The sequence below is a fragment of the Trachypithecus francoisi genome, unplaced genomic scaffold, assembly GCF_009764315.1.
Source record: "Trachypithecus francoisi isolate TF-2019V2 unplaced genomic scaffold, Tfra_2.0 Lachesis_group10, whole genome shotgun sequence".
NCBI classification, from domain to species: Eukaryota; Metazoa; Chordata; class Mammalia; order Primates; family Cercopithecidae; genus Trachypithecus; species Trachypithecus francoisi.
The window spans coordinates 83,812,854-83,835,987 of NW_022681455.1; the positions used below are offsets into that span (position 1 = coordinate 83,812,854).

General features: G+C 50.8%; 3 protein-coding genes across 9 annotated transcripts; 2 read left to right on the forward strand and 1 right to left on the reverse strand.

Moving 5' to 3' along the window:
* The first annotated feature begins 5 nt into the window (after positions 1-5).
* Positions 6-4,195, forward strand: TMEM265 (transmembrane protein 265). 2 transcript variants are annotated; one of them, XM_033218158.1, is made up of 3 exons: positions 6-348; positions 1,347-1,517; positions 3,699-4,195. In XM_033218158.1, exons 2-3 carry the CDS (start codon positions 1,350-1,352, stop codon positions 3,858-3,860), a joined length of 330 nt encoding a protein of 109 aa, XP_033074049.1. In that variant the 5' UTR covers positions 6-348; positions 1,347-1,349; the 3' UTR covers positions 3,861-4,195. The 2 variants fall into 2 exon arrangements, with proteins under 2 accessions (XP_033074049.1, XP_033074050.1); XM_033218159.1 differs by lacking the exon at positions 6-348 and adding an exon at positions 364-853.
* Positions 4,196-8,435: 4,240 nt separating this feature from the next.
* On the forward strand, positions 8,436-18,460 carry PHKG2 (phosphorylase kinase catalytic subunit gamma 2). 5 transcript variants are annotated; one of them, XM_033218150.1, is made up of 10 exons: positions 8,436-8,656; positions 9,047-9,159; positions 11,426-11,601; positions 11,880-11,934; positions 14,329-14,394; positions 14,491-14,654; positions 17,284-17,374; positions 17,457-17,622; positions 17,692-17,817; positions 17,906-18,458. In XM_033218150.1, the coding sequence occupies exons 2-10, from the start codon at positions 9,065-9,067 to the stop codon at positions 18,197-18,199; spliced, it is 1,233 nt and encodes a 410-aa protein (XP_033074041.1). In that variant the 5' UTR covers positions 8,436-8,656; positions 9,047-9,064; the 3' UTR covers positions 18,200-18,458. The 5 variants fall into 5 exon arrangements, with proteins under 5 accessions (XP_033074041.1, XP_033074040.1, XP_033074043.1 ...); XM_033218149.1 differs by having other exon boundaries at positions 8,441-8,728; positions 17,906-18,460; XM_033218152.1 differs by having other exon boundaries at positions 8,454-8,656; positions 17,469-17,622.
* A 62-nt stretch (positions 18,461-18,522) lies between these two features.
* On the reverse strand, positions 18,523-23,066 carry CCDC189 (coiled-coil domain containing 189). Of its 2 annotated transcripts, XM_033218154.1 has the most exons (9): positions 22,538-23,066; positions 22,189-22,220; positions 21,578-21,643; positions 21,254-21,423; positions 20,296-20,366; positions 19,985-20,101; positions 19,821-19,890; positions 19,655-19,744; positions 18,523-18,753 (listed from the first exon to the last, which is right to left on the reverse strand). In XM_033218154.1, the coding sequence occupies exons 1-9, from the start codon at positions 22,751-22,753 to the stop codon at positions 18,575-18,577; spliced, it is 1,011 nt and encodes a 336-aa protein (XP_033074045.1). In that variant the 5' UTR covers positions 22,754-23,066; the 3' UTR covers positions 18,523-18,574. The 2 variants fall into 2 exon arrangements, with proteins under 2 accessions (XP_033074045.1, XP_033074046.1); XM_033218155.1 differs by lacking the exon at positions 19,655-19,744 and having other exon boundaries at positions 22,538-22,868.
* Between the last annotated feature and the right edge of the window lie 68 nt (positions 23,067-23,134).

A 23,134-nucleotide genomic window follows, 5' to 3' on the forward strand; every position in this document is an offset into this window, starting at 1 on the left:
TTCTCTTTTCCCTTGGTTCCTAGACGTTCCTGGGAGCTCTCTGATGCCTCAGACCTTTCCCTTTTATCCCTCTTGCTCAGGTGCTTCCTTTCACTCCTTTTTCCAGAGGGCAGGCGTCCTAGCTCCAGTTGGTCCATCCCTTGGGCCCTCCCCTGCTCTTCATCTAGCCAAACTGGTTTGAGTCAGCCACACCCTTTCCCAGCTCCCTGGGCTCTTCAGGTGGTGGCTGGCCACTCAACCCCACCCCTGGGCTTGGCTTGAAGCCCTGAGTCAGCTCCATCACCACCCAAGCCAAACCAAAGCTGAGGCAGGAGCCGAAACTCAGAGTCCCTCAAAGCCTATAGTCAGGTAAGAGCCCTGTTCATTTTATATTCTCTGTTCACTCCCTGGGCCCTCCTTGTGTCTTCCTGTTGACTCTGTTTACCTCATCCGAGTTATTTCTTTGTATCTACTTCCCTGCAGCTTCTTGGCACACATCATTCTTTGCTCTCTGCTTGTCTCACCCCTTTCACCTTTCCTATCCTTTGTTACTTGGGTTCAGGGAGCCATTGTGGTTTCATTTTGTGTGGGTTGTAGGGGAATGGTTGGAGATAAGGGTAGAAAGGTGGTTTGATGCCAGGGCCTAGAGGACCTGAGAAGTAGGGAGACAAGAAATAATTAAGTAGGGCATCATTATGCAGCTTTCTGTGTGATAATGAGGTCATTTGGACTCAGTGTACTAGTCTGATTGTGTTGTGTGGCTTGGGTTAAAATGGAGAGAGGTGGTGGCAGGGAGGCAGCATAGCAGAGGAAGCCCTGACCTAGGGAAGTAAGTTTGGTGTTCGGTTTCAGCGGTAAAAAAGGACTTACTCAGGTATATTTTCCTTACCTTTTTCCATTCCCATAACTGTTTTCATGTAAAATGGCTGCTTTGCTTGAAGTGGGGTGCAGTACCTAAGGTTCTCCTCTCTGACATCTATAGTACTCAGGGGGCAGCCTCTTGGGAATTGGGGGAATTGTAGGGTCGTTTGAAATGCAGATTAAAATAACAGATTCATAGCAGCTTTCAAGAGTTTATATTTCTCCTGCTTCTCGGTGTGCACCTTGTAACAGTAAATAATACAGATAATGCCTTGTCTACATTGGCTTGCTTTCAAAGACTCAGAACCTCAAGCTCAGGTAAAAGGATTCCAGCCACACATTTCCTCTTCTGCTCTGTGAGTCACTAGAGGAATTCCCCAGTAAGGCAGCATTCCTGAGTGCCAGGCTATGCCATGAGAACAGAGTGCTCCGAGGGGTGGAGTCTGAGCAAGCAAGGCCAAGGGCTCAGTTGTTGGGCTCACAAGTACCTTGACTATCGCCCACAGGTGATGGAGGACGAGGAGAAGGCAGTGGAGATCTTGATGGGCAACACGGAAGCTGCTCATCCTCCATCCCCCATCCGCTGCTGCTGGCTCCGCCTCCGCTGCTTGGCAGCTACTAGCATTATCTGTGGCTGCTCTTGCCTGGGAGTCATGGCTCTGGTGTTTGCCATCAAGGTGAGGAGTGCAATTCCCATGGGAACAGGGGGGTGGGTATAAGGCAATGGTTTCATGTATCTGATCTATCTACATTGATCAGTCACTGAATACCTATCAGTGCTCTGGGCCTAGTGCCAGAAATAAGAGTAAGACAGGGTTCCTTGCCGTCAGATGATCCATAGTCTAATGAAAGAGATGACAGTGAAAAAGGATAATTAATAGAATGCAGTTCATCAGTGTCATAATACAGGAAGCACAGGACAGTCTGGGAGCCAGGGAGGATCTATGTATATAATTATATATGTGTATGTGGTAGAGTAGGTAACTGGAAAGGCATCCTAGGAGAGGTGACGGGAATTAACCTTAAAGCGTGAGTGAATAAGGGTGGAAGGGCATTCCAGATAAAGGGAGCAGTGTGTACAAAGGCCTGTGGAGCACGACTGGACCAGTGAGGAATAGTGAGAGATGAAGCTAGAGGACCCAGATTTCTAAGGGCCTCCAGTTCTGTGCTTAAGAGTTTTGACTTTATCTTGAAAGTACTGGGCGGGGGCATTGAATGGTTCCTGCAGGGGAAAGTGACAAGGTTAGATTTGAGTTTTAGAAAGATCCATTCTCAGGGCCTACATCGAGGGTGACTTGGAGGGGGCAAGGCTAGAGGCTGCTGAACGGTGATGAGCACAATCTCTAGGAGTCTGAAAGACACTACTGGGTTTTTGAGAGGGCTTCACCATTTCGAAAAGCCTATTAGAAACAGCACATGTCCGCCAGGCACGGTGACTTAGGCCTGTAATCCCAGCACTTTGGGAGGCCGAGGTGGGCACATCACGAGGTCAGGAGATTTGAGACCATCCAGGCCAACATGGTGAAACTCCGTCTCTACTAAAAATACAAAAATTGCCGGGCGCGGTGGCTCAAGCCTGTAATCCCAGCACTTTGGGAGGCCGAGACGGGCGGATCACGAGGTCAGGAGATCGAGACCATCCTGGCTAACATGGTGAAACCCTGTCTCTACTAAAAATACAAAAAACTAGCCGGGCGACGTGGCGGGCACCTGTAGTCCCAGCTACTCGGGAGGCTGAGGCAGGAGAATGGCGTGAACCCGGGAGGCGGAGCTTGCAGTGAGCTGAGATCCGGCCACTGCACTCCAGCCTGGGTGGCAGAGCGAAACTCCGTCTCAAAAAAAAAAAAAAAAAAAAAAAAAATACAAAAATTAGCTGGGCGTGATGGTGCGTGCCTGTAATCCCAGCTACTCAGGAGGCTGAGGCAGGAGAATTGCTTGAACCAAGGAGTCGGAGGTTGCAGTGAGCCGCGGTCATGCCACTGCACTCCAGTCTGGTGACAGACTCCGTCTTAAAAAAGAAAAAGAAACAGCACATGTCCTTTAGGAAAGGCTACACAGGCTAACTTAAACTTCATGCTGGAAATTTCTCAACCCTAGACATATTTTAATAGTCAGAAACTTGCTGTAAGAACTCCTGGGTTCCATTAAGGCAAAATCCTAAAAAGGGCCCTTAATGATGACAAAGAGACTGGGCACGGTGGCTCACACCTGTAATCCCAGCACTTTGGGAGGCCGAGGTGGGCAGAACACTTGAGGTCAGGAGTTCGAGACCAACCTGACCAACATGGTGAAACCCCATCTCTAAAAATACAAAATTAGCTGGGCGTGGTGGCACGCGCCTGTAATCCCAGCTACTCAGGAGGCTGAGACAAGAGAATTGCATGAATCTAGGAGGCAGAGGTTGCAGTGAGATTGCACTAGAGCACTCCAGCCTGGGTGACAGGAGTGAAGCTGTCTCAAGAAAAAAAAAAAAAGATGGAAAAGATACCCATCAGGCTATGAGAATGAAGTGGTGTTTGGGCATGAATGAAATACTCCAGGCTCACTGTTTCTTGCCAATAGTTACAAATTCTGAATCAATCTTGGATGGTTGGAAAGAATGGGAAATAAAAGAATTGGAAAGTACTTTACCATATGCGATCTTGTGAGCTAACTGTGGCTACGCTGAGAAGTAGGCAGGGCACAGAGATGGGTACCTTATTTTGCAGATGAGAGTTTAGAATCAGAAACTGGAAAGGGAGGTAGAGGGTTTGGATGTGAGATTTTGATCTGTGACAGGGAAGGGGGAGTGCAGTGGGGAAATGGACACCTTGGGGCAGAAGTAGCGGGAGAACCTAACCAAGAACCTGCCCCCACAGGCAGAAGAGCGGCATAAAGCAGGCCGGTCCGAGGAGGCAGTGCGCTGGGGGGCCCGGGCCCGGAAATTCATCCTGGCCAGCTTTGCTGTCTGGCTTGCTGTCCTCACTCTGGGTCCCCTGCTGCTGTGGTTGCTCTCCTACGCCATCGCTCAGGCTGAGTGACCCTGGATGGCCTCTGCTGAGAGCCAGCTGAGACCTCCTGGATCCTGCAATGCGGCATTGCTAAGGTCCTGTGACAGCAGTGGTTGGAAGGATCCTGGTTGGAAGGATGGGGACTCTCAAGGGGCTTCGGAAGAGTTCTTCTAGCCCTTTATAAAAGGAGGGCAGCAGCTGAGACTGATGAGAGGAGGGCAGCCTGCTCTTTTCTTTCAGGGCCCCCCATCCCTATCTCCCCCACCCAAGCCCACCCTAGGCCTCTACCCAGCGGGAGGGGTTGAAGACCAGGCCTGGTTTTATTAGAATTCATTTTGTAATAAAAGCCTTTTTTAGTGGTGAAATACTCCTGTCTAATTGTTCTCCCCCTGCTTTACCTTGGGCCCTTGGTGAGAGCCAGTCTGAACATCTGACTGATGGCAGAAGCCAGCATCCACCTCATCCAGGAGCTTCAAGAGAAGGAAACAATTTTTATTTTCTTCTTCTGGAAGTTTCCCTTCTTGGAAAGACCCCAGCTTCTCCTTTGTACGTCCACAGAGACTCTGAGGCCAAGAGTAGTAGCAGCTGCTATTATTTATGACTTACTATATTCCAGGCTGTGTTCTAAGCACTTTATATTTCTTAACTTCCTCCAGTTTTCAGTCACTCAGTAGGTATCTATACTATCATATCCATCAAATGAATATGTCACATATGATAGGTACCAACTATCTGAGTGAAAACTGGAGGAAGTGTTCTAAAATGACAGTGTTCTCATTTTATACTTGAGGAAACAAGACAGATTTACACAAGGTCCTCAGCTACTAAATGGTAGAGCTGAAACTGAACCCAAACAATTTTGGTTCCAGAGCTGAGAGAGGAGTGAAAGAGTTGGGTAACAGCAACAACCATCCTGTACATGGAGATTTGAATGATTAAAATGGATTTTCATATCTTTTATCTTGGACCTCATAATATTTTAAAATTTTTTAAAAATTATGAAGTATAGCCAGGCGCGGTGGCTCAAGCCTGTAATCCCAGCACTTTGGGAGGCCGAGACGGGTGGATCACGAGGTCAGGAGATCGAGACCATCCTGGCTAACACGGTGAAACCCCGTCTCTACTAAAAAAATACAAAAAAACTAGCTGGGCAAGGTGGCGGGCACCTGTAGTCGCAGCTACTCAGGAGGCTAAGGCAGGAGAATGGCGTAAACCCGGGAGGCGGAGCTTGCAGTGAGCTGAGATCTGGCCACTGCACTCCAGCCTGGGCGACAGAGCGAGACTCCGTCTCAAAAAAAAAAAAAAAAAAAAAATTATGAAGTATATCATACATATAGGAAAATACCCCAAACAAGTACGTATACAGTTCATTAACACAAAGCAAACATGAATAACCACATTCAGTAAAAAAATTGGAACATTGTCAACACTTCAAAGCCTCCATTATACTCCTCCCAATCACTGCTACTTCCTTTCTTCCCACAGGTAACCACCATTCTGACTTCTAGCAGTGTCATTTAATTTTGTCTGCATTTGAACTTAATGGAATCATGTATTCTTTTCATATTTCACAATGTTATTGTGAAATTTGTCAATATTTGGCATAGGTGTAGTTTTCATTGCTGTGCAGTATTCAGTCATACAAATGTATCACAATTTGTCCATTTTCTGTTGGTGGACTTTGGGATATTTGCAGTTTGGGGTTATTATGAGTCATGCCTTTTGGAGTGCACGTGTCCTGGCAAGCACCTTACCATAATTCAGAGTCCAGAAGAGAGCCTAAAGGAATTGGAGATGTTGCACACTGAAGAGAGACTAGAGGGGAAAGATAGGCACATGATGGCTGTCCTCAGTGTTCCCAAGTGCTCCAGGAAGAAGGAAGAGAATTGATTGGTGGTCTCAGAAGTTAGAATTACAACAGTGGGTAGAAGCCATATACAGGGCAGTGTTCTCAACATAGTTTCACAATGGAACCACCTGGGAGCCTTAAAAAGTAGTTAGGCCTGGGCTTTGCCCAGACTATATTCTGACTTAATTGGTGTGAGGTACAACTTGGGCATTAGGATTTCACAGTTTCCCAATTGATTCTAGTGCACATAGTTTGAGAACTACTACTCTATAGATAAGATTTTATTGGGTTCACTCTGAAATTTCTAAATCAGGAAAAAGGTAACACATTTTAGAATTTTTTTTGTTTTTTTTTGTTTGTTTTTTTTTTGGAGACGGAGTCTTGCTCTGTCGCCCAGGCTGAAGTGCAGTGGTGCGATCTTGGCTCACTGCAAGCTCCGCCTCCCGAGTTCACGCCATTCTCCTGCCTCAGCCTCCTGAGTAGCTGGGACTACAGGCACCCGCCACCACACCTGGCTAATTTTTTGTATTTTTAGTAGAGACGGGGTTTCACCGTGTTAGCCAGGATGGTCTTGATCTCCTGACCTTGTGATCCGCCCGCCTTGGCCTCCCAAAGTGCTGGGATTACAGGTGTGAGCCACCGCACCCAGCCTGTTCGTTTTTTTTTTTTTTTTTTTTTTTTAACTTTTAAGTTCTGGGACACAAGCAGAACGTGCAGGTTGCTACATAAGTATATGTGTGCCATGGTGGTTTGCTTCTCCCATCAATCTGTCATACAGGTTTTAAGCACACCCTGCTAATTTTCATATTTTTAGTAGAGACGGGATTTCACCATGTTGGTCAGATCTCTTGACCTCGTGATCCACGCGCCTCGGCCTCCCAAAGTGCTGAGATTACAGGCGTGAGCCACTGCGCCCAGCCCAACACACAGATCTTAAGTGTTCAACTTGATTAATTTTTTTTCTTTTTTTTTTTGAGATGGAGGTTCGCTCTGTCACCCAGGCTGCAGTGCAGTGGTGCGATCTCGGCTCGCTGCAACCTCTGCCTCCCGGGTTCAAGTGATTCTCCTGCCTCAGCCTCCTGAGTAGCTAGGATTACAGGCGCGTGCCATCACGCCTGGCTAATTTCTGTATTTTTAGTAGAAATGGGATTTCACCATGTTGATCAGGCTGGTCTTGAACTCCTGACCTCGTGATCCGCTCACCTGGGCCTCCCAAAGTGCTGGGATTACAGGGGTGAGCTACCGTGCCCAGCCGATGAATGTTTTAACATAAACAAACCTGTGTAGTCAGTCACCACCTATAGGAATATAACATTTGCAGCACATCAGCAAGCTCCCTCATACTCCTCATTATTTTTATCCCTGATACTGACTTATGGAAACCTCTTCAATCTGGTTCCTGTGTCCTTGTGATAAGCCCCCCTCTTTAGTAATTTCTAGCACAAATCGCTCCAGACTCACCTTGTACTTTCCCTGCTGAAGCCTAGAAATCGGCCATTTCTCCTGAACAGCCTTGGTTCCTTTTATTGGGGACTGTTATTGAGAAATCAGCATTTAGACACTAGGCGTTCTACTGCGATGTTACTACTTGGGGCATTCTGAAAGCAGAGTTAAGAGCCAGTAAATAGTTAATGTTATCTATTTTAAATATTTTTAAAATCGTTTAAAAAATTCTAGTCAATCATAGGGTTCTTTCTCCACTTTCCCCATTCCAGATTCCAGATTCCAGATTCCCACAGTAAGAACCTTGGCTTCCAGTCACGTCAATGTGTTGATTACTGAGCTTCAGAATAATCATTCCATTATATTACCAAACAACAAATCTAAGTAAAGTTCAAGATTTCTTTGCAATTTTGCCTTTAGATTGATGGTATAGAGTCAAAGTACTCTATAAAAAGTTACCTGAATTCATTTTTCTTCCCTCATATAATTGTAATCCCAAAGTGTCATTTCTAAGATAGCTGTTGGAAGATAAGTTCATTCTTTTCCTCTTTGCTGGAACATAACCTCCACAAGGTAGGGGTGTGTGTGTGTTTCATTGTCTCAGTCTAGTCCCTAGGTCTTAGATGGTCATAAAAATTTGTTAGTGAATGCCAGGTCTGAGCTATGCACTGAGTCGCTCCTGGCAGAAGCTGGTGGGTTTAGAACAGTGTGATACAAGGCTTTTGGGAGAGGGTGGAAGTTGGAGAAAGTGTATAAACAATCCCAGATAGTAAACGCTAGGGCTTTGGATGTATTCAGGAGGGATTGAAGCGGCCACAGAAAGAGAAGTCTTCTTCTGGCCTTCTAAGTCCGAACTAAGAGGCCAAGCTGGGGGTCCAAGCTGTGTGTGTCCAAATGTTTTAAGGCCTGGAGTGTACTCAAGACAGGCGCTTTGGGCAAGGCTGCTAATATTGAAAAGAGCTTGCTGGGCGTTGTGGCTCAAGCCTGTAATCCTAGCATTTTGGGAGGCCGAGGCGGGAGGATCGCTTGAGCCCCGAAGTTCAAGGTTGCAGTGAGCTATGATCGCGCCACTACACTGCAGCCTCAGTGTGGGCTACAGAGCGAGACCCTGTCTAAAAAAAGAGAAAATGCTGAATGCAGTTAGCGATGCTTGGAGAAGACCGAGGGAATTCCCCTGCTCAAGTCTGGGAGCTAGAGGCGCGGGAAGGTCCTGCTTCCCCGCCACCCAACGATCACGTTTCCCAGTAAACCCAACTTCCGGGTCCCATTCCAGGCCTCCAAGCCCACTTGACAACAAGCTCCGCCCTCCGCTGGCCCGTAGATGCCACTCGGTGATTGGCCGTGTCTGAAGCCGCGCCCCGGCGTCGCGTCGCGGCCTTAGGTCACGCCGAGCTCCGACGCCCGCACCAGTCCCTATTGGGCGGCCGGTTTCCAATCGGAAGAGCTTCAGAGCCTCAGTCTTCGGGCGGCGCTGGCCATTGGCGGGCAGGATGGAGGCGGAGCCTTGGGTTGTCGCCTGCTGCCCGAGGTTAAGGTGAGCGACTGCAGGCGAACCCGGCGACAGCGCAGGTCGCGTCGACCCTGGCTCCTCTGCCTGCCCCAGCGGGTGAGCCTGCGCTAGACCCCCGTCCCCTTCCTGCGTCCGCCCGAATGCGCCTGCGCGGCAACAGCCGCCTGCTCTTGCGCCCCTTCCCCCAGCTTCCTGGGCACCTCTCCCCACTCCCTTTCCTGCCCTGCCATCCTCCCGCCCCCAGGCTCTTCTGCGGGGTCTCCCCAGTCCGGGTCCTTCCCCTACCCACCCACCCCCCCACTCCCCAGGACCCTGGCGCCCCAGCCGCAAGGGCTGCGCCCCCGGGAGCCGCGATGCGGGTCGTCTCAGAGCCTGTGGGCTTCCCTGCCCTCACTGCCCTCCTCCTCCGCGCAGGCCCCCGCCTCCTTCAGGATGACGCTGGACGTGGGGCCGGAGGATGAGCTGCCCGACTGGGCCGCCGCCAAGGAGTTTTACCAGAAGTACGACCCTAAGGACGTCATCGGCAGGTGAGACCGCGGCCAGGGAAACGGAGGTCCAGAGAGGTCGGGCCCCAGCAGTCCCGCTTCCGTTTGAGGGCTCTAGAGGTGGGGTGTGTGTGTGTGTGTGTGTGCCGTTTGAGGGCTTTAGAGGTGGGGGTGGGGGTGTGTGTGTCAAGGTTTTCAGGATAGTTCTTTTTTTTTTTTTTTTTTTTTTTTGAAACGGAGTGTCGCTCTGTGGTCCAGGCCGGAGTGCAGTGGCGCGATCTCGGCTCACTGCAACCTCTGCCTCCTGGCTTCAAGTGATTCTCCTGCCTCAGCCTCCCGAGTAGCTGGTATTACAGGCGTGCGCCACCACACCGGCTAATTTGTATTTTTAGTAGAGGCGGGGGTTTCACCATATTGGCCAGGCTGGTCTTGAACTCCTGAACTCGTGATCTGCCAGCCTCAGCCTCCCAAAGTGCTAGGATTACAGGTGTGAGCCACCGCGCCCGGATGACTGAATAGTTCTAAGTGGAAAGAATCAGTGGTAAGTGGAGAACACCTGATGACTAGACTGTTATCTTGGGTCAACCCCATATTTTTCACGGATTCATTCATTTATGCCTTCAACACACGCGGATGGTTGACGCACCTACTGTGCCAGACACAAAGCTCAACACGGGGAGGGTAGAAAAGATGCCTATGCCCTTGAGGTACTCCACCTAAAGTGACGTGAACATTAAAAAGGCATCAGGCTAGATAGGCAGAGGTCTGTATCAAGTGTTATGGGATTCCAGAAAAACACAGTTTCCCAGGAGTCACCTTTGGGCTGGGTCTTGAGGTATGAGTCGGAGTTCAGGGGGGTCTTTAAAATCGTAAAAATGTATGCGTGTGGTAGATGTCTGCATCAGATTCTCAAAGAGGCTCGTTAAAGCTGGGTCATAATTAAAACATGGCCTCAAACTCAGATGCTCTTAGTGGTTGCGTGGGAAATTAAAACCATGACGTGGCCAAGAGTAACAGAGTAAGAAGTGTTGTGTAAGGTGGAGGATTCATGTCCCACCTATGATGTGTGAATTCAGATTTGTAAAAAAAAAAAAAAAAAAAAAAAAAATCGCACTGGCCAAAACGTAATACATTGGAGGGCTGTGTTTGGCCTATGGATCAATAGTTTACATCCCTTGATTTAACTAGATGTGGGTGACCGAATTCCCAAGTGAGTTATGTGAGCCCAAGGAGGCCCCAGAGAGCATAGTAGTAAGGCTCTGTGAAGGGCAGCGAGGGAACCAGCATAAGAAATGGAATTTGAGGGCCGGGCGCGGTGGCTCAAGCCTGTAATCCCAGCACTTTGGGAGGCCGAGACGGGTGGATCACGAGGTCAGGAGATCGAGACCATCCTGGCTAACACGGTGAAACCCCGTCTCTACTAAAAAAATACAAAAAAATTAGCCGGGCGAGATGGCGGGCGCCTGTAGTCCCAGCTACTCGGGAGGCTGAGGCAGGAGAATGGCGTAAACCCGGGAGGCGGAGCTTGCAGTGAGCCGAGATCGCGCCACTGCACTCCAGCCTGGGTGACAGAGCGAGACTCCATCTCAAAAAAAAAAAAAAAAAAAGAAATGGAATTTGAGGCCTGATCCTGGAGGGATTTGCTCCTTAGACTGAGGAATGTGTAGGGTCATATGGAGTTGGTGATAGCCTGAGCAAGGAAATCCTTATTTCGGACTTTGTGTGTGCCTCATGAATGCCCTTCAACATCCCTTCAGGATGCTGTTGGCCGCATTTCACAGCTGCAGGAGCTGAAGCCCAAGGACCTTATGTCAGGGGACCACTTAGGTTAATTGGTAGCAAATCTGAGGTCTACTCTAAGGTCTGATTCTCAGCTTTGGTCTTCCAGTCAATGGCTTCATATTTATTTGGAGTTTCCTACACTTGAGGGAACTTTGGGATTTGGATGGGGTGATCAGGGAAGTGCAAGTGGAATATGGAGGGAGACTTAAATCTTTCTTCCCCCTTCCTTCAAGGAGCAGGTGCTGAGGCTCAGTGTGGGAAGGACTTGCCTAGGCTTTCCCATGGAGGAAGTGGCAGAGCCTGGATTTGAACTCAGGCCCTACCTGCCTTCCCTGTGAGCTTTGTGTTGTGCCTTGCTGGGTACCCAGGGTGCTGTGAAGCCAGGGTGAGCTCCTAAGCTTGTTGCTCTGTGATCCAGATGGGTCTTCAGGGTCTGGCACGGCGGGCATGAGGATGCTGAAGCCCCAGCCTGTGCAGAAATGTGAGCACAGAGGCCCTGACTTGTGCTATTTTCTGGCTCTCGCAGAGGAGTGAGCTCTGTGGTCCGCCGTTGTGTTCATCGAGCTACTGGCCACGAGTTTGCGGTGAAGATTATGGAAGTGACAGCTGAGCGACTGAGTCCTGAGCAGCTGGAGGAGGTGCGGGAAGCCACACAGCGAGAGACACACATCCTTCGCCAGGTCGCCGGCCACCCCCACATCAGTGAGGCTGTCTTCCTTGGTCCTGTTAGCAGACGACCCCCCACCTCTTGCTGACCCTGCCCACAGCCCACTTCCCCCAACATTGCCTCCACACCTCTCCTCCCTTCCTCCTGGCTTCATTCCACTAAAGAGTGGCCATCCACTGGGCCCCCACTGCCTCCTCTGGTTCTCCTTTCTTCCCAGTAACAGCCCGCTGCTGTCCCAGGGTGACCAAGCCCCATCAGTGTGCATCCACTCCTTTCCATCTCTGTCTCTCTGCCTCTCTTCCTCTCTCCCTAGTCACCCTCATCGATTCCTACGAGTCTTCTAGCTTCATGTTCCTGGTGTTTGACCTGTGAGTATCTCCCTGCCACCATCTGAGAAGCCTCCTCCCCACCTCCATGTATGGCCCAGCATTTGCTGCTCAGTGGGCTGGACCCACCCTGCTCACACTTTCCTGCTCCAGCTGGGGCTCTCTATCACCTGGGCCTGCCTGCTAGCCTACGGCTCTGGCCTTCTCCCTCGGTGCCATCATTGAGGCAAATTCTTTAAAAGTAATAGTGACCAGCCAGGCGTGGTGGCTCATGCCTGTAATCCTAGCATTTTGGGAGGCTGAGGCGGGTGGATCACCTGAGGTCAGGAGTTCAAGACCAGCCTGGCCAACATGGTGAAACCCCATCTCTACTAAAAATACAAAAATTAGCCAGGTGTGGTGGTGCATGCCTGTAAGCCCATCTACTCGGGAGGCTGAGGCAGGAGAATCGCTTGAACCCGAGAAGCAGAGGCTGCAGTGAGCCGAGATCATGCCATTGCGATTCTCCTGTGTCAGCCTCCCGAGTAGCTGGGACTACAGGCGCCTGCCACCACACCCGGCTCATTTTTGTATTTTTTTAGTAGAGACGGGGTTTCACCATGTTAGCCAGGATGGTCTCGATCTCCTGACCTCATGATCCGCCCACCTCGGCCTCCCAAAGTGCTGGGAGTGAACAGACTGTGGCCGGGTGCAGTGGCTCACGCCTGTAATCCCAGCACTTTGGGAGGCCGAGGTGGGCGGATCATGAGGTCAAGAGATCGAGACCATCCTGGCCAACATGATGAAACCCCGTCTCTACTAAAATACAAAAAATTAGCCAGGCGTGGTGGTGGGTGCCTGTAATCCCAGCTAATTGGGAGGCTGAAGCAGGAGAATCACTTGAACCCGGGAGGTGGAGGTTGCAGTGAGCCGAGATCGTGCCATTGCACTCCAGCCTGGGTGACAGAGCGAGACTCTTATCTCCAAAAAAAAAAAAAAAGTGTTCAACAGTGGACTGACCACTTAGAAAACAGATCCTTGCGGCTGGGCGCGGTGGCTCACACCTGTAATGCCAGCACTTTGGGAGGCTGAGGTGGGCGGATCACAAGGTCAGGAGATCAAGACCATCCTGGCTAACACGGTGAAACCCCATCTCTACTAAAAATACAAAAATATTAGCCAGGAGTGGTAGCAGGCACCTGTAGTCCCAGCTACTTGGGAGGCTGAGGCAGGAGAATGGCGCGAACCCGGGAAGCGGAGCTTGCAGTGAGCGGAGATCGCGCCACTGCACTCCAGCCTGGGCGACAGAGCGGGACTCCATCTCAAAAAAAACGAAAAAGAAAATAGATCCTTGCTCATCAGCCTCTCGTGCTGCTTAACACACTAACTACTCTGGTGTCTGTCTCTGCCCATCTGTTCTTTTTCTGGTCAGAATCTGAATGTCAGCTGTAACACGGTATAATGTAAACCAATTGCAAAGGTATTTCAAAAGAGAATGATTTGAATTCCAAAGATTTAAGAGAGGCCCCTGGAAAAAATTCATGAAGGCTTCCATATATTTACAGAAATGGCCCTCTGCAAAAGTCAGAGGGGACGTAAGGATGTCTATTATGCCATCCTCCAGCTGTGCAGAGTGACTACACTCCCCAAAACAGTACCTGATAAGTTACTTTGAGGACTGATGCAGAGTTGCAAGTATAACTCAATTTTGAAAGTATTATTTTTGGCCGGGCGCGGTGGCTCAAGCCTGTAATCCCAGCACTTTGGGAGGCCGAGACGGGCGGATCACGAGGTCAGGAGATCGAGACCATCCTGGCTAACACGGTGAAACCCTGTCTCTACTAAAAAAAAAATACAAAAACTAGCCGGGCGAGATGGCGGGCGCCTGTAGTCCCAGCTACTCGGGAGGCTGAGGCAGGAGAATGGCGTAAACCCGGGAGGCGGAGCTTGCAGTGAGCTGAGATCCGGCCACTGCACTCCAGTCCGGGCAACAGAGCGAGACTCCGCCTCAAAAAAAAAAAAAAAGAAAGAAAGTATTATTTTTAATTGACACATAATTATAACCTCAGCTTTTAAAGACAAAATTTCAAAATAAGGTCCTATTCAACCTTTGTGCCACAAAAAAACTGAAATTTTGGTCCATTTTCTTTATAGATTGATTTTGAGAGGCCTTTTTCAGGCATAGTTAAACAACAAGAAACTCCTATAAATTATATTGTCACAAGAAGTCTCTTATTTTTGCTATAATTGCCATCATAGCATAATGCAGGTATTTCAGCTGCCAACACACCAGGCCAAACTGCCTTGTTGGAGTGCTGTGTCTCTAGATTCTTTGGTTTGTCTGCAGAGGAATCTATCTTTAATGGCCTCTTCCGTGGTATTTTGTATGAGCACTGGTCTGTTTTCTCAGCCCCCAATGTGGGGTGCAGATGCCTCCTATGCCCCTCCTTCCCTTAGGATGCGGAAGGGAGAGCTGTTTGACTATCTCACAGAGAAGGTAGCCCTCTCAGAAAAGGAAACCAGGTAAGGGTTGAGCCTGCAGCCCCAGGGGTGAGCAGGGGGTGGGACAGGGCAGGGAGGAGCCAAGGAGGAGACTGCACCCACCTTCCCTTCCCTCAGGTCCATCATGCGGTCTCTGCTGGAAGCAGTGAGCTTTCTCCATGCCAACAACATTGTGCATCGAGATCTGAAGCCCGAGAATATTCTCCTAGATGATAATATGCAGATCCGACTTTCAGATTTCGGGTTCTCCTGCCACTTGGAACCTGGCGAGAAGCTTCGAGGTGAGGGGATCTACTGCCCTTATAGGCTTGGGAGGGGAGACCCAGGCCTGATGAGATTGGTTGGCTGGGTCTGAGTACCAAGTCCCAGGTGCCAAGAAAAAGGGAGAAGTCATTGGGTACTTGCCAAGTACCCTGTGGGCGCAAAACCTGTGTTTACCTCAGAGTGGGCATTCTGACCTGGGGAGGATGGAGATAGACAAGTGGGCTGACAGACAGTGGTGCACAGTGGGCAGAGGGCCATGCCAGGGGAGCCCGGAGGAAGGAACACCAATTCAGCCTGAGCCCCACAGAAGAGGTAAAAAAGGGAGCAGGGCAGAGTCATGCTCAGCCACATGTTTGGGGTCTGGAGTGCAGGACCACGGGAGCCTGATGTGATATGTCCAGACTGCACTTCCCACCTGGGCCCTGGGCCTCAGGTTCACCTGATGTGAATACATTTGTCGGGACAGTAACATTTCTACTGCAAATGGGAAACTTCAAATAAAATTCACCTGTGGGATTCTTCAGAGCCGTTAGTCTGCCACTGACTCTCTCCCTCAATGGCTTTGCACTAGACTTATGGAAAGCTACCGTTTACTGGGCATTCACCTATGAGGCAGGTATCAGTCTTTTTTTTTCTTTTTTGAGACAGAGTCTTGCTCTGTCACCCAGGCTGGGGTGCAGTGGCATGATCTTCGCTCACCGCAATCTCCACCTCCTGGGTTCAAGCTATTCTGCCTCAGCCTCCCGAGTAGTTGGGATTACAGGTGCCCACCACCATGCCCGGCTCATTTTTGTATTTTTAGTAGAAATGGAGTTTCACAATGTTGGCCAGGCTGGTCTCAAACTCCTGACCTCAAGTGATCCTCCCACCCCGGCCTCCCAAAATGCTGGGATTACAGGCATGAGCACTGTGCCTGGCCAGCACCAATCTTTATATGGCTTATTCCCCTAAATCCTCTCCACAGCCCTGTATGACAGATAGTATTTGTGTCTCTGTTTTTACAGAAGGGCTCAAAGAGGTGAGATGACTTCTCCAGGGTCCTAATGCCAGGACTGAACTTGGACAGTCTGACTTCAAATTTCATACTCTTAACCTGTGGGCTTACTAAATGTCTGGTGGATGTTGTGCTTTAAAACCCTTTGGGCTTCCACATGTACTTTTCCCCTTTCTGGAATCATCTTTGCCTCTGCCCACTCCATCCTCTTCTTGGCTTGGGTAATTCAAGTTTCACTTTACACCTCCAGGGCAGCTTAGGTCCCTTTGCTTTTTGTTCTCCTGTCTTCTTCATTCACAACACCTCTTATTCTATTGTTACTTCCCACTTGCCTTCAGGTAGACAGTGAGCTCGCTAAGGACACATCTCATTTGCCACTTGGCAAATCAATGCCACTGGCATTCAATAAATACTTGGTATAGGAATGAATTTCCCAAGAAAGTCAGTTTCAATTCGGGGCTGTTAAAATCTCCTGGAAGTGTGCCATGGAACACAGTTCAGAAATTACTGGAAGAATTGGTGCCTGAGTGGTGGAAAAAACTAAAAATACAAACTTGAGCCAAGCATGGTGGCACGCATCTGTCACCTCAGCTACTCGGGAGGCTGAAGGAGGAGGATCACTTGAGCCTAGGAGCCCAAGGCTGCAATGAGCTGTGATAGTGCCACCACACTCCAGCCTGTGTGACATAGTGACCCTATCTCTAAAAATAAATAAATATAAAAATACAGACTTGCATAAAGTTTTGGAGGGCTCTGGGCTTTAGAACTGTAGATTTGATCATGTGTCATGATGTGGAATCAGGGAAGGGTTTTAAACAAGGGACTTACCCACTATGTGCTTTAAGAAATCCCATAGCTCACAGGGCACAGTGGCTCACACCTGTAATCCCAACACTTTGAGAGACCGAGGCAGGTGGATCACGAGGTCAGGAGTTCAAGACCAGTCTGGCCAACATGGTGAAACCCCATCTCTACTAAAAATACAAAAAAATTAGCCAGGCATGGTGGCACGCACCTGTAATCCCAGCTACTCGGGAGACGGAGACAGGAGAATCGCTTGAACTTGGGAGGCGGAGATTGCATTGAGCTGAGATCATGCCATTGTACACCAGACTAGGCGACAGGGCAAGACTCCAAAAAAAAAAAAAAGAAAAAACAAAAGAAATTCCATATCTCCGCTTGTTCCCCTTGGGTTGAGTGATGGTTGGAGGTTATAGGAGGAGGAAGAGGTTTGGGCAGATAGGAATGCAGAAATTTTTTTTCCATACGTATTGTGATGTATGTAAAAATACATAATCTTTCCATATGCTTTATGATATGTATAAAACTAAGGTAACAAGTTGTGAGGAGTAGATAGGTTGACTTGGATAGTGGGTAGGTAGGGTTGGAGGAGGCAAATGATATGGTGGAACAAGGACCTTGAAATCAATCCAAAACCCAGGTTTTCCTAGGAAGGCCACCAGGAGCCATGATGGGTATCTGAACTGTTGAGCAGGGATAGTGCCTCAGCGGAGACTTGGCAGAAGGCAGGCAGGAGGAGGATGGGAACACTGGTAGTTCTGGTGGCATTGAGGAGGCTCCAGCAGAGATCCAGTGCTAGGGGCCCTGGAGGGGCCAGTGGCATCCCCTCAATCTTGGTCCTCTCTCCCCAGAGTTGTGTGGGACCCCAGGGTATCTAGCGCCAGAGATCCTTAAATGCTCCATGGATGAAACCCACCCAGGCTACGGCAAGGAGGTCGACCTGTGAGTTCCTGGTCTCCCTCTCCCTCCTGTGCTTGCTGTCCTTTGCCGGGTCTGCCTGTCACTCAGTCCCGCCTGACTCCAGTCTCTTTCCCAGCTGGGCCTGTGGGGTGATCTTGTTCACACTCCTGGCTGGCTCGCCACCCTTCTGGCACCGGCGGCAGATCCTGATGTTACGCATGATCATGGAGGGCCAGTACCAGTTCAGTTCCCCTGAGTGGGACGACCGTTCCAGCACTGTCAAAGACTTGGTGAGCTGGGGCTGAGAGGACAGTAGGGGAGGCCCAAGAGCTGCCCCTCATGCTCTGGGTCTCTCCTAGATTTCCAGGCTGCTGCAGGTGGATCCTGAAGCACGCCTGACAGCTGAGCAGGCCCTACAGCACCCCTTCTTTGAGCGTTGTGAAGGCAGCCAATCCTGGAACCTCAACCCTCGCCAGCGGTTCCGGGTAAGCCTGAGACTGTCAAGGTCTGGGCCCATTCCTCTGTCTCTTGATCTTTCCCCTGCACTAGAGCTCACCCTGCCCCCCTTCCTAGGTGGCAGTGTGGACAGTGCTGGCTGCTGGACGAGTGGCCCTAAGCACCCATCGTGTACGGCCACTGACTAAGAACGCACTGTTGAGGGACCCTTATGCGCTGCGGTCAGTGCGGCGCCTCATCGACAATTGTGCCTTCCGGCTCTATGGGCACTGGGTGAAGAAAGGGGAGCAGCAGAACCGGGCAGCTCTCTTTCAGCACCGGCCCCCTGGGCCTTTTCCCATCATGGGCCCTGAAGAGGAGGGAGACTCTGCTGCTATAACTGAGGATGAGGCCGTGCTGGTACTGGGCTAGGACCTCAACCCCAGGGATTCCCAGGAAGCAGAACTCTCCAGAAGAAGGGTTTTGATCATTCCAGCTCTTCTGGGCTCTGGCCTCAGGCCCACCACTGATCCTGCTACCCTCTTAAAAGACCAGCCCGGTACCTGTCTTCCCACCAGCCAGGGCTCTGAGATCAGAGCTGGGGTGGAAGGGAGCCACTCTGAATGCCACACCTGGCCCAGTCAGTGCTGCCTGCGCTGCATATGAAATAAAACCCACTACACACCAGGGAGAGCGGGTGTCCTGTTGTCTTCTGTCTGGCTTGGGCAGGAAAGCCCAGAAGATACTCACCAGGGTGCAGGGATGGGCCATTCTGGCCCAGACCTTTATTGGGGAAAATGCTGGGGGTCACTTGGTCTTGCTCTTGCCTTTACCCGGAGGTAGCTGGAAGGGCCGCTCTATTACAGTCAACTTGCTGCTGAGCCTTTCCTCGCTGGCCTTGAGCTGCTCTTCCACCAGCCGCTGGAGCTCCTCCAGCTCTTTGTTCACTTGGGTCTTGATGTAGGCTCGGAGGATGTGGACGTGGCCTGCAGGGGCAGGGAAGAAGGGGCAGGGTGAGGAGAGATGCTGTCTGGCAATGGGGATGGTCCCTAGCTGGGCAAACACAGCCCCCAAATTTCCCCTGGGGGATATACAGGTGGCAATGTTGTTTCCCTTTAGGAAATGTTAGCCAGCGCTTGTATGAAAGGTAGTTGGGTAGGGTAGCTATGCTGGACTTTGCAGATTCAAATTCTGATCCCTACTCAGTAGCTGTGTGACCTTAGGCAGGTTATTTAACCTATCCGTGCCTCAGTTTCCTTGTGTGAAATGTGAATAGTGATATCTAGCACATAGGATTAAGGGAGGATTAAATGAGTTAATTTATATAAAATGCTTAGAGCAGGGCATGCACTGCACACCTATTGCCAAGTATGTGCTGGCTGTTACTGTCATTGGCTTTCTAATGATCATTTCTCTGGAGCCACCTCAGCTGTGCATTTTTTTGTTTGAGACAGAGTCTCGCTCTGTGGCCCAGGCTGGAGTGCAGCGGCGAGATCTCGGCTCACTGCAATCTCCGCCTCCTAGGTTCATGTAATTCTCCTGCCTCAGCCTCCCGAGTAGCTGGGACTACAGGAGCGCACTGCCACGCCCGACTATTTTTTGTATTTTAGTAGATATGGGGTTTCACAGTGTTGCCCAGGCTGGTCGCAAACTCCTGAGCTCAGGCAATCTGCCCGCCTCAGATTGTGTTGGGATTACAGGCATGAGCCGCCGCGCCGGGCCTACAGCTACGCTTTTATCTGTCATCTTGGACTTCTGCACAAGGGATCAGTTAGAGAAAGGACTCTATGACTAAAAACAAAAAGTCTGAAGTCCTGATGTGATCCAAACCCTTCATTCTACACCCGCTCAGAGGGACAGGGCAGCCTGCCCCCTCCAGATCCTCACTTGGCTCCGGCTCTGGTGGGGCCACTGTCTCTAGTTCCTCTTCCTGTGGGGTAACTGCCTGCTCCTCCACCTCCTTGCTTTCTTCTTTCTCTGCAAACCAGAAGCAGGAAGAGACTGTGGCCCCAGGCCTGGCCCAGCCCAGCCCTGCCCTGGCACTCTCCCTTACCCATCTCACTCTCTGGCCACAGTTTGGGTGGCTGTAGCCCCATGTAAGTCAAAGACAGATCCAGCCGCACCTGAGACGCAAAGAAAAGGGAGGCTGAGAAGAAGGCACCTGCGCTGAGGGGAGGGGGGGTTGAGGATGGCTCCTCATGGTCCACCACCCCCTACCTGGGGTGTGAAGACGTATTTATAGAGTTTGAAGTGGCGGAAGTAAGTGTTGACCACGTAGTCTTCCAGGGCTAGCAGTTGTTCCTCTTTGAAGAGGTCGATGCTGAAAGGAGGCCGCTGTGGTGACTGGGAATTAGAACCCTGACTACCTCCTGGACCCCTGGCTTTGCCTCCAAAAGCCTAGCAATCTAGGAGCAAGGAGAGCCCACTGGGGTCTTCACAGGAAGATAAGGGTGATGAATGTGAGAGAGACTGGGCTAGACCTTGTCTGGGGATGGGTAAAGGTTCCAGAATGTTCCAGGGGAACTGACCCTGACTCCATGGCAAAAAAGAATGCTGGTGAAGTAGCGGTAGCACTCCTCCACGTTGCCCAAGGGGGTTGCTGGTAGGGAAAGCAAGATGCGGCAGTGAGGCCCTCTCTGGTATCCATTCATTCACTTCACTCAACAGCTGTTTATGACCATGAGCTTCAGAGGCAGACAGATCTGGGTTTCAGCCCTGGCTTGTTTCCTTAACTCATGTAACAAATATTGAATACCCACTATATGCCCACTGTATACTGTTTTAGGCACTCAAGACAGACAAGGTCCTGTTCTTACGAAGCTTATATTCTAGGAGAAGTGACACAATAAACCAAGAAATAGCTCATTTCAGCTATTAAACATTCTGAAGCATGACCTATTAAATATTCTAAAGCAGGTTTTATTGCGCACTATGCATATATTTGCATAAATTATTTCTCAGAACAGTCCTGTAAAATGTGCTGTATCCTTAATTTCTCTCTTTTTTTTTTTGAGATGGAGTCACGCTCTGTTGCCCAGACTCGAGTGCAGTGGCGTGATCTTGGCTCACTGCAAGCTCCACCTCCCAGGTTCACGCCATTCTCCTGCCTCAGCCCCCTGAGTAGGTGGGACTACAGGCGCCCGCCTCCACGCCTGGCTAATTTTTGTGTGTGTGTGTGTGTTTTTAGTAGAGACAGGGTTTCACTGTATTAGGCAGGATGGTCTCAAACTCCTGACCTTGTGATCCACCTGCCTCGGCCTCCCAAAGTGCTGGGATTACAGGCATGAGCCACCATGCCTGGCCTGTATCCTTAATTTCTAGATAAGGAAGCAGTGGATTGGAAAGGTGATGGCTTATGTGTGATAATGCTATTAATAAAGACATATTCCAGGCAGAAATCCCCTGCTTCTGCTTCCCATGGTCACTTGTGCCAGCCCCAGTTCCTCTTCTCCCTGGGGCTCAAACCTGGTAGTTGCCCCCTCTCACCAATACAAGCCTTGTGAAGATCCTGGAGCAGGGCGCAAGCCGCTGACGTCTGCTCCAGTGAGAAGCCCTGCTGGCGGCAGAAGATGAGCGCATGGCAGAAGAGGTCCAGGGTGATGGCGTCCCGCAGGCTCTGCTCAGGACACCCTAGCTCCAGCAGCTCAGCCAACACCCTTGGGAGGGAGAGAGGAGTGAGTGACAACTGGAGCCTCCTTTCATCACCCTAAACCCACCACATGCTTTGGAGTCAGCCATTCCTCATGTCTTCCCAACTTGACCCCTCGACCTTTGCCAAGAGCTCTTCCCACGCCCCCACTCAGTCCCTACTGCCTCATCTCCTCAGCACTGGTAGTCTTCTCCAGCTGGTGCATGGAATGGATGTCCAGGTACTTCCTGTTATAGGAAAAGAAAAAGAGTATTGGTGGCCATTACCTATCATGACAGGGCTGTGACAGCTAGTGCGTGGGACTGGGAGTTGGGCCACTGGTGTGAAGCTGTGCCCTTTTGCCAACTTGCTGTTTAACTATGCAAATCGTTAGCTCTCTGGGCCTCAATGAACTCTTATGAGCCTCTCCATTTCTAAAGCCTAGGGTTAGGAAACTTGAATTCTTTTTTCTGCTCTGCCACTACTTTGTATGACCTTGGTCAAATCCCCCCTGTGGCCCTCAGTGTCCCCCTCTGTACAATACTCCATAGCGGCCATGAGACTCCCTTTACATCCTGCCTTTGGCTCTTTTTTTTCTCACACTGTCTCCTCTTTGGACTGGGGAGGCTGGAAAGCTGGCTTCCAGTCACCTGGAGTAATTGCATCTCTAGGCCTCAGTCTCCTCATCTGTAAAAATGGGGATGCCCTGGCCACAGACAGGACTGTTGGGGAGGCAATAAAGGACGAACGCAAATATTCAGTGTAACTCTTTCCCAAGTCTCTTCACACTCACCACATGCAGATCTGGGGTCGGGGCAGCGGCGGCTGTGAAAAGAAAGCGAATTGGGGAAGGCAGCTGTGGTGTCCTGGCCGTCGCGAATCTCCAGCGGGCCCGAGAACTCGCTGTAACTTGCCATCTCATCTCAACCACTAAGAAGGAGAGGCGCGGGCGAGGGCGGGCTTCAGGAGGCCCTAGGTGCTCCATGCGAGCACAATAACCACAAGGGTCACACACCCCTGCCTCTCCTCGCCCAGGCAGCGGGGGAGACGTCCCGAACGTTAGTAAGCATAATGACGATTGGTGCCTGCGGGGGAGCCCGTTTATAAATATTCACGAGCGGACCAGACTGTCCCGCCCTCACCGGGAACAAGTTGGCTCCGGGGTCTTCATCGGCTTTCGCCGCCGCCGCCGCCGCCGCCGCCACCGTCGACTGGGTCCGCACACTCGCTCTCGTCCACGCGGCCGACCCACGCACTGAGATGCGATCCTTCCCCGCTTCCCGCCGCAGCTCGGAGAGATGTTCAAGTTCCGACTGCACCCTAATTCCCAAAAAGTGGCTGGTCTTGCGGTTGAGCATCTCGCCGCTCTTCCGTGCCGCGGCGCGCCCCGGGCTCCCGCCGCCTCGGTTCCAGAACAGCCAGCGATCGGTCTGCGGCTACCAAGGCCGGGCCCGCTCGCCTTGCTCCGGCCAATCTGCGCGCCTAGAGGCGCGGCGGTGCGAATCCGTGGGGCGTCTCCCTCCGTCTCAACGGCGACGGTTGCCAAGGGGGCTTGTGAAGGAAGGAAGGCGGAAACCGCAGGCTCACGCCAGTGGGGGCGAAGAGAACGCGCAGATACGTAAGAAGTTGCGCGTGCCCACCTGGTCACCCTCTCTTCCAAGTTGCTAATACGAGGGCCGGCGCTGTCCTCCAGGCGGGGAAGTGGGAGCGCGGTGTCAGTTACTATGGGAACTGCCTCT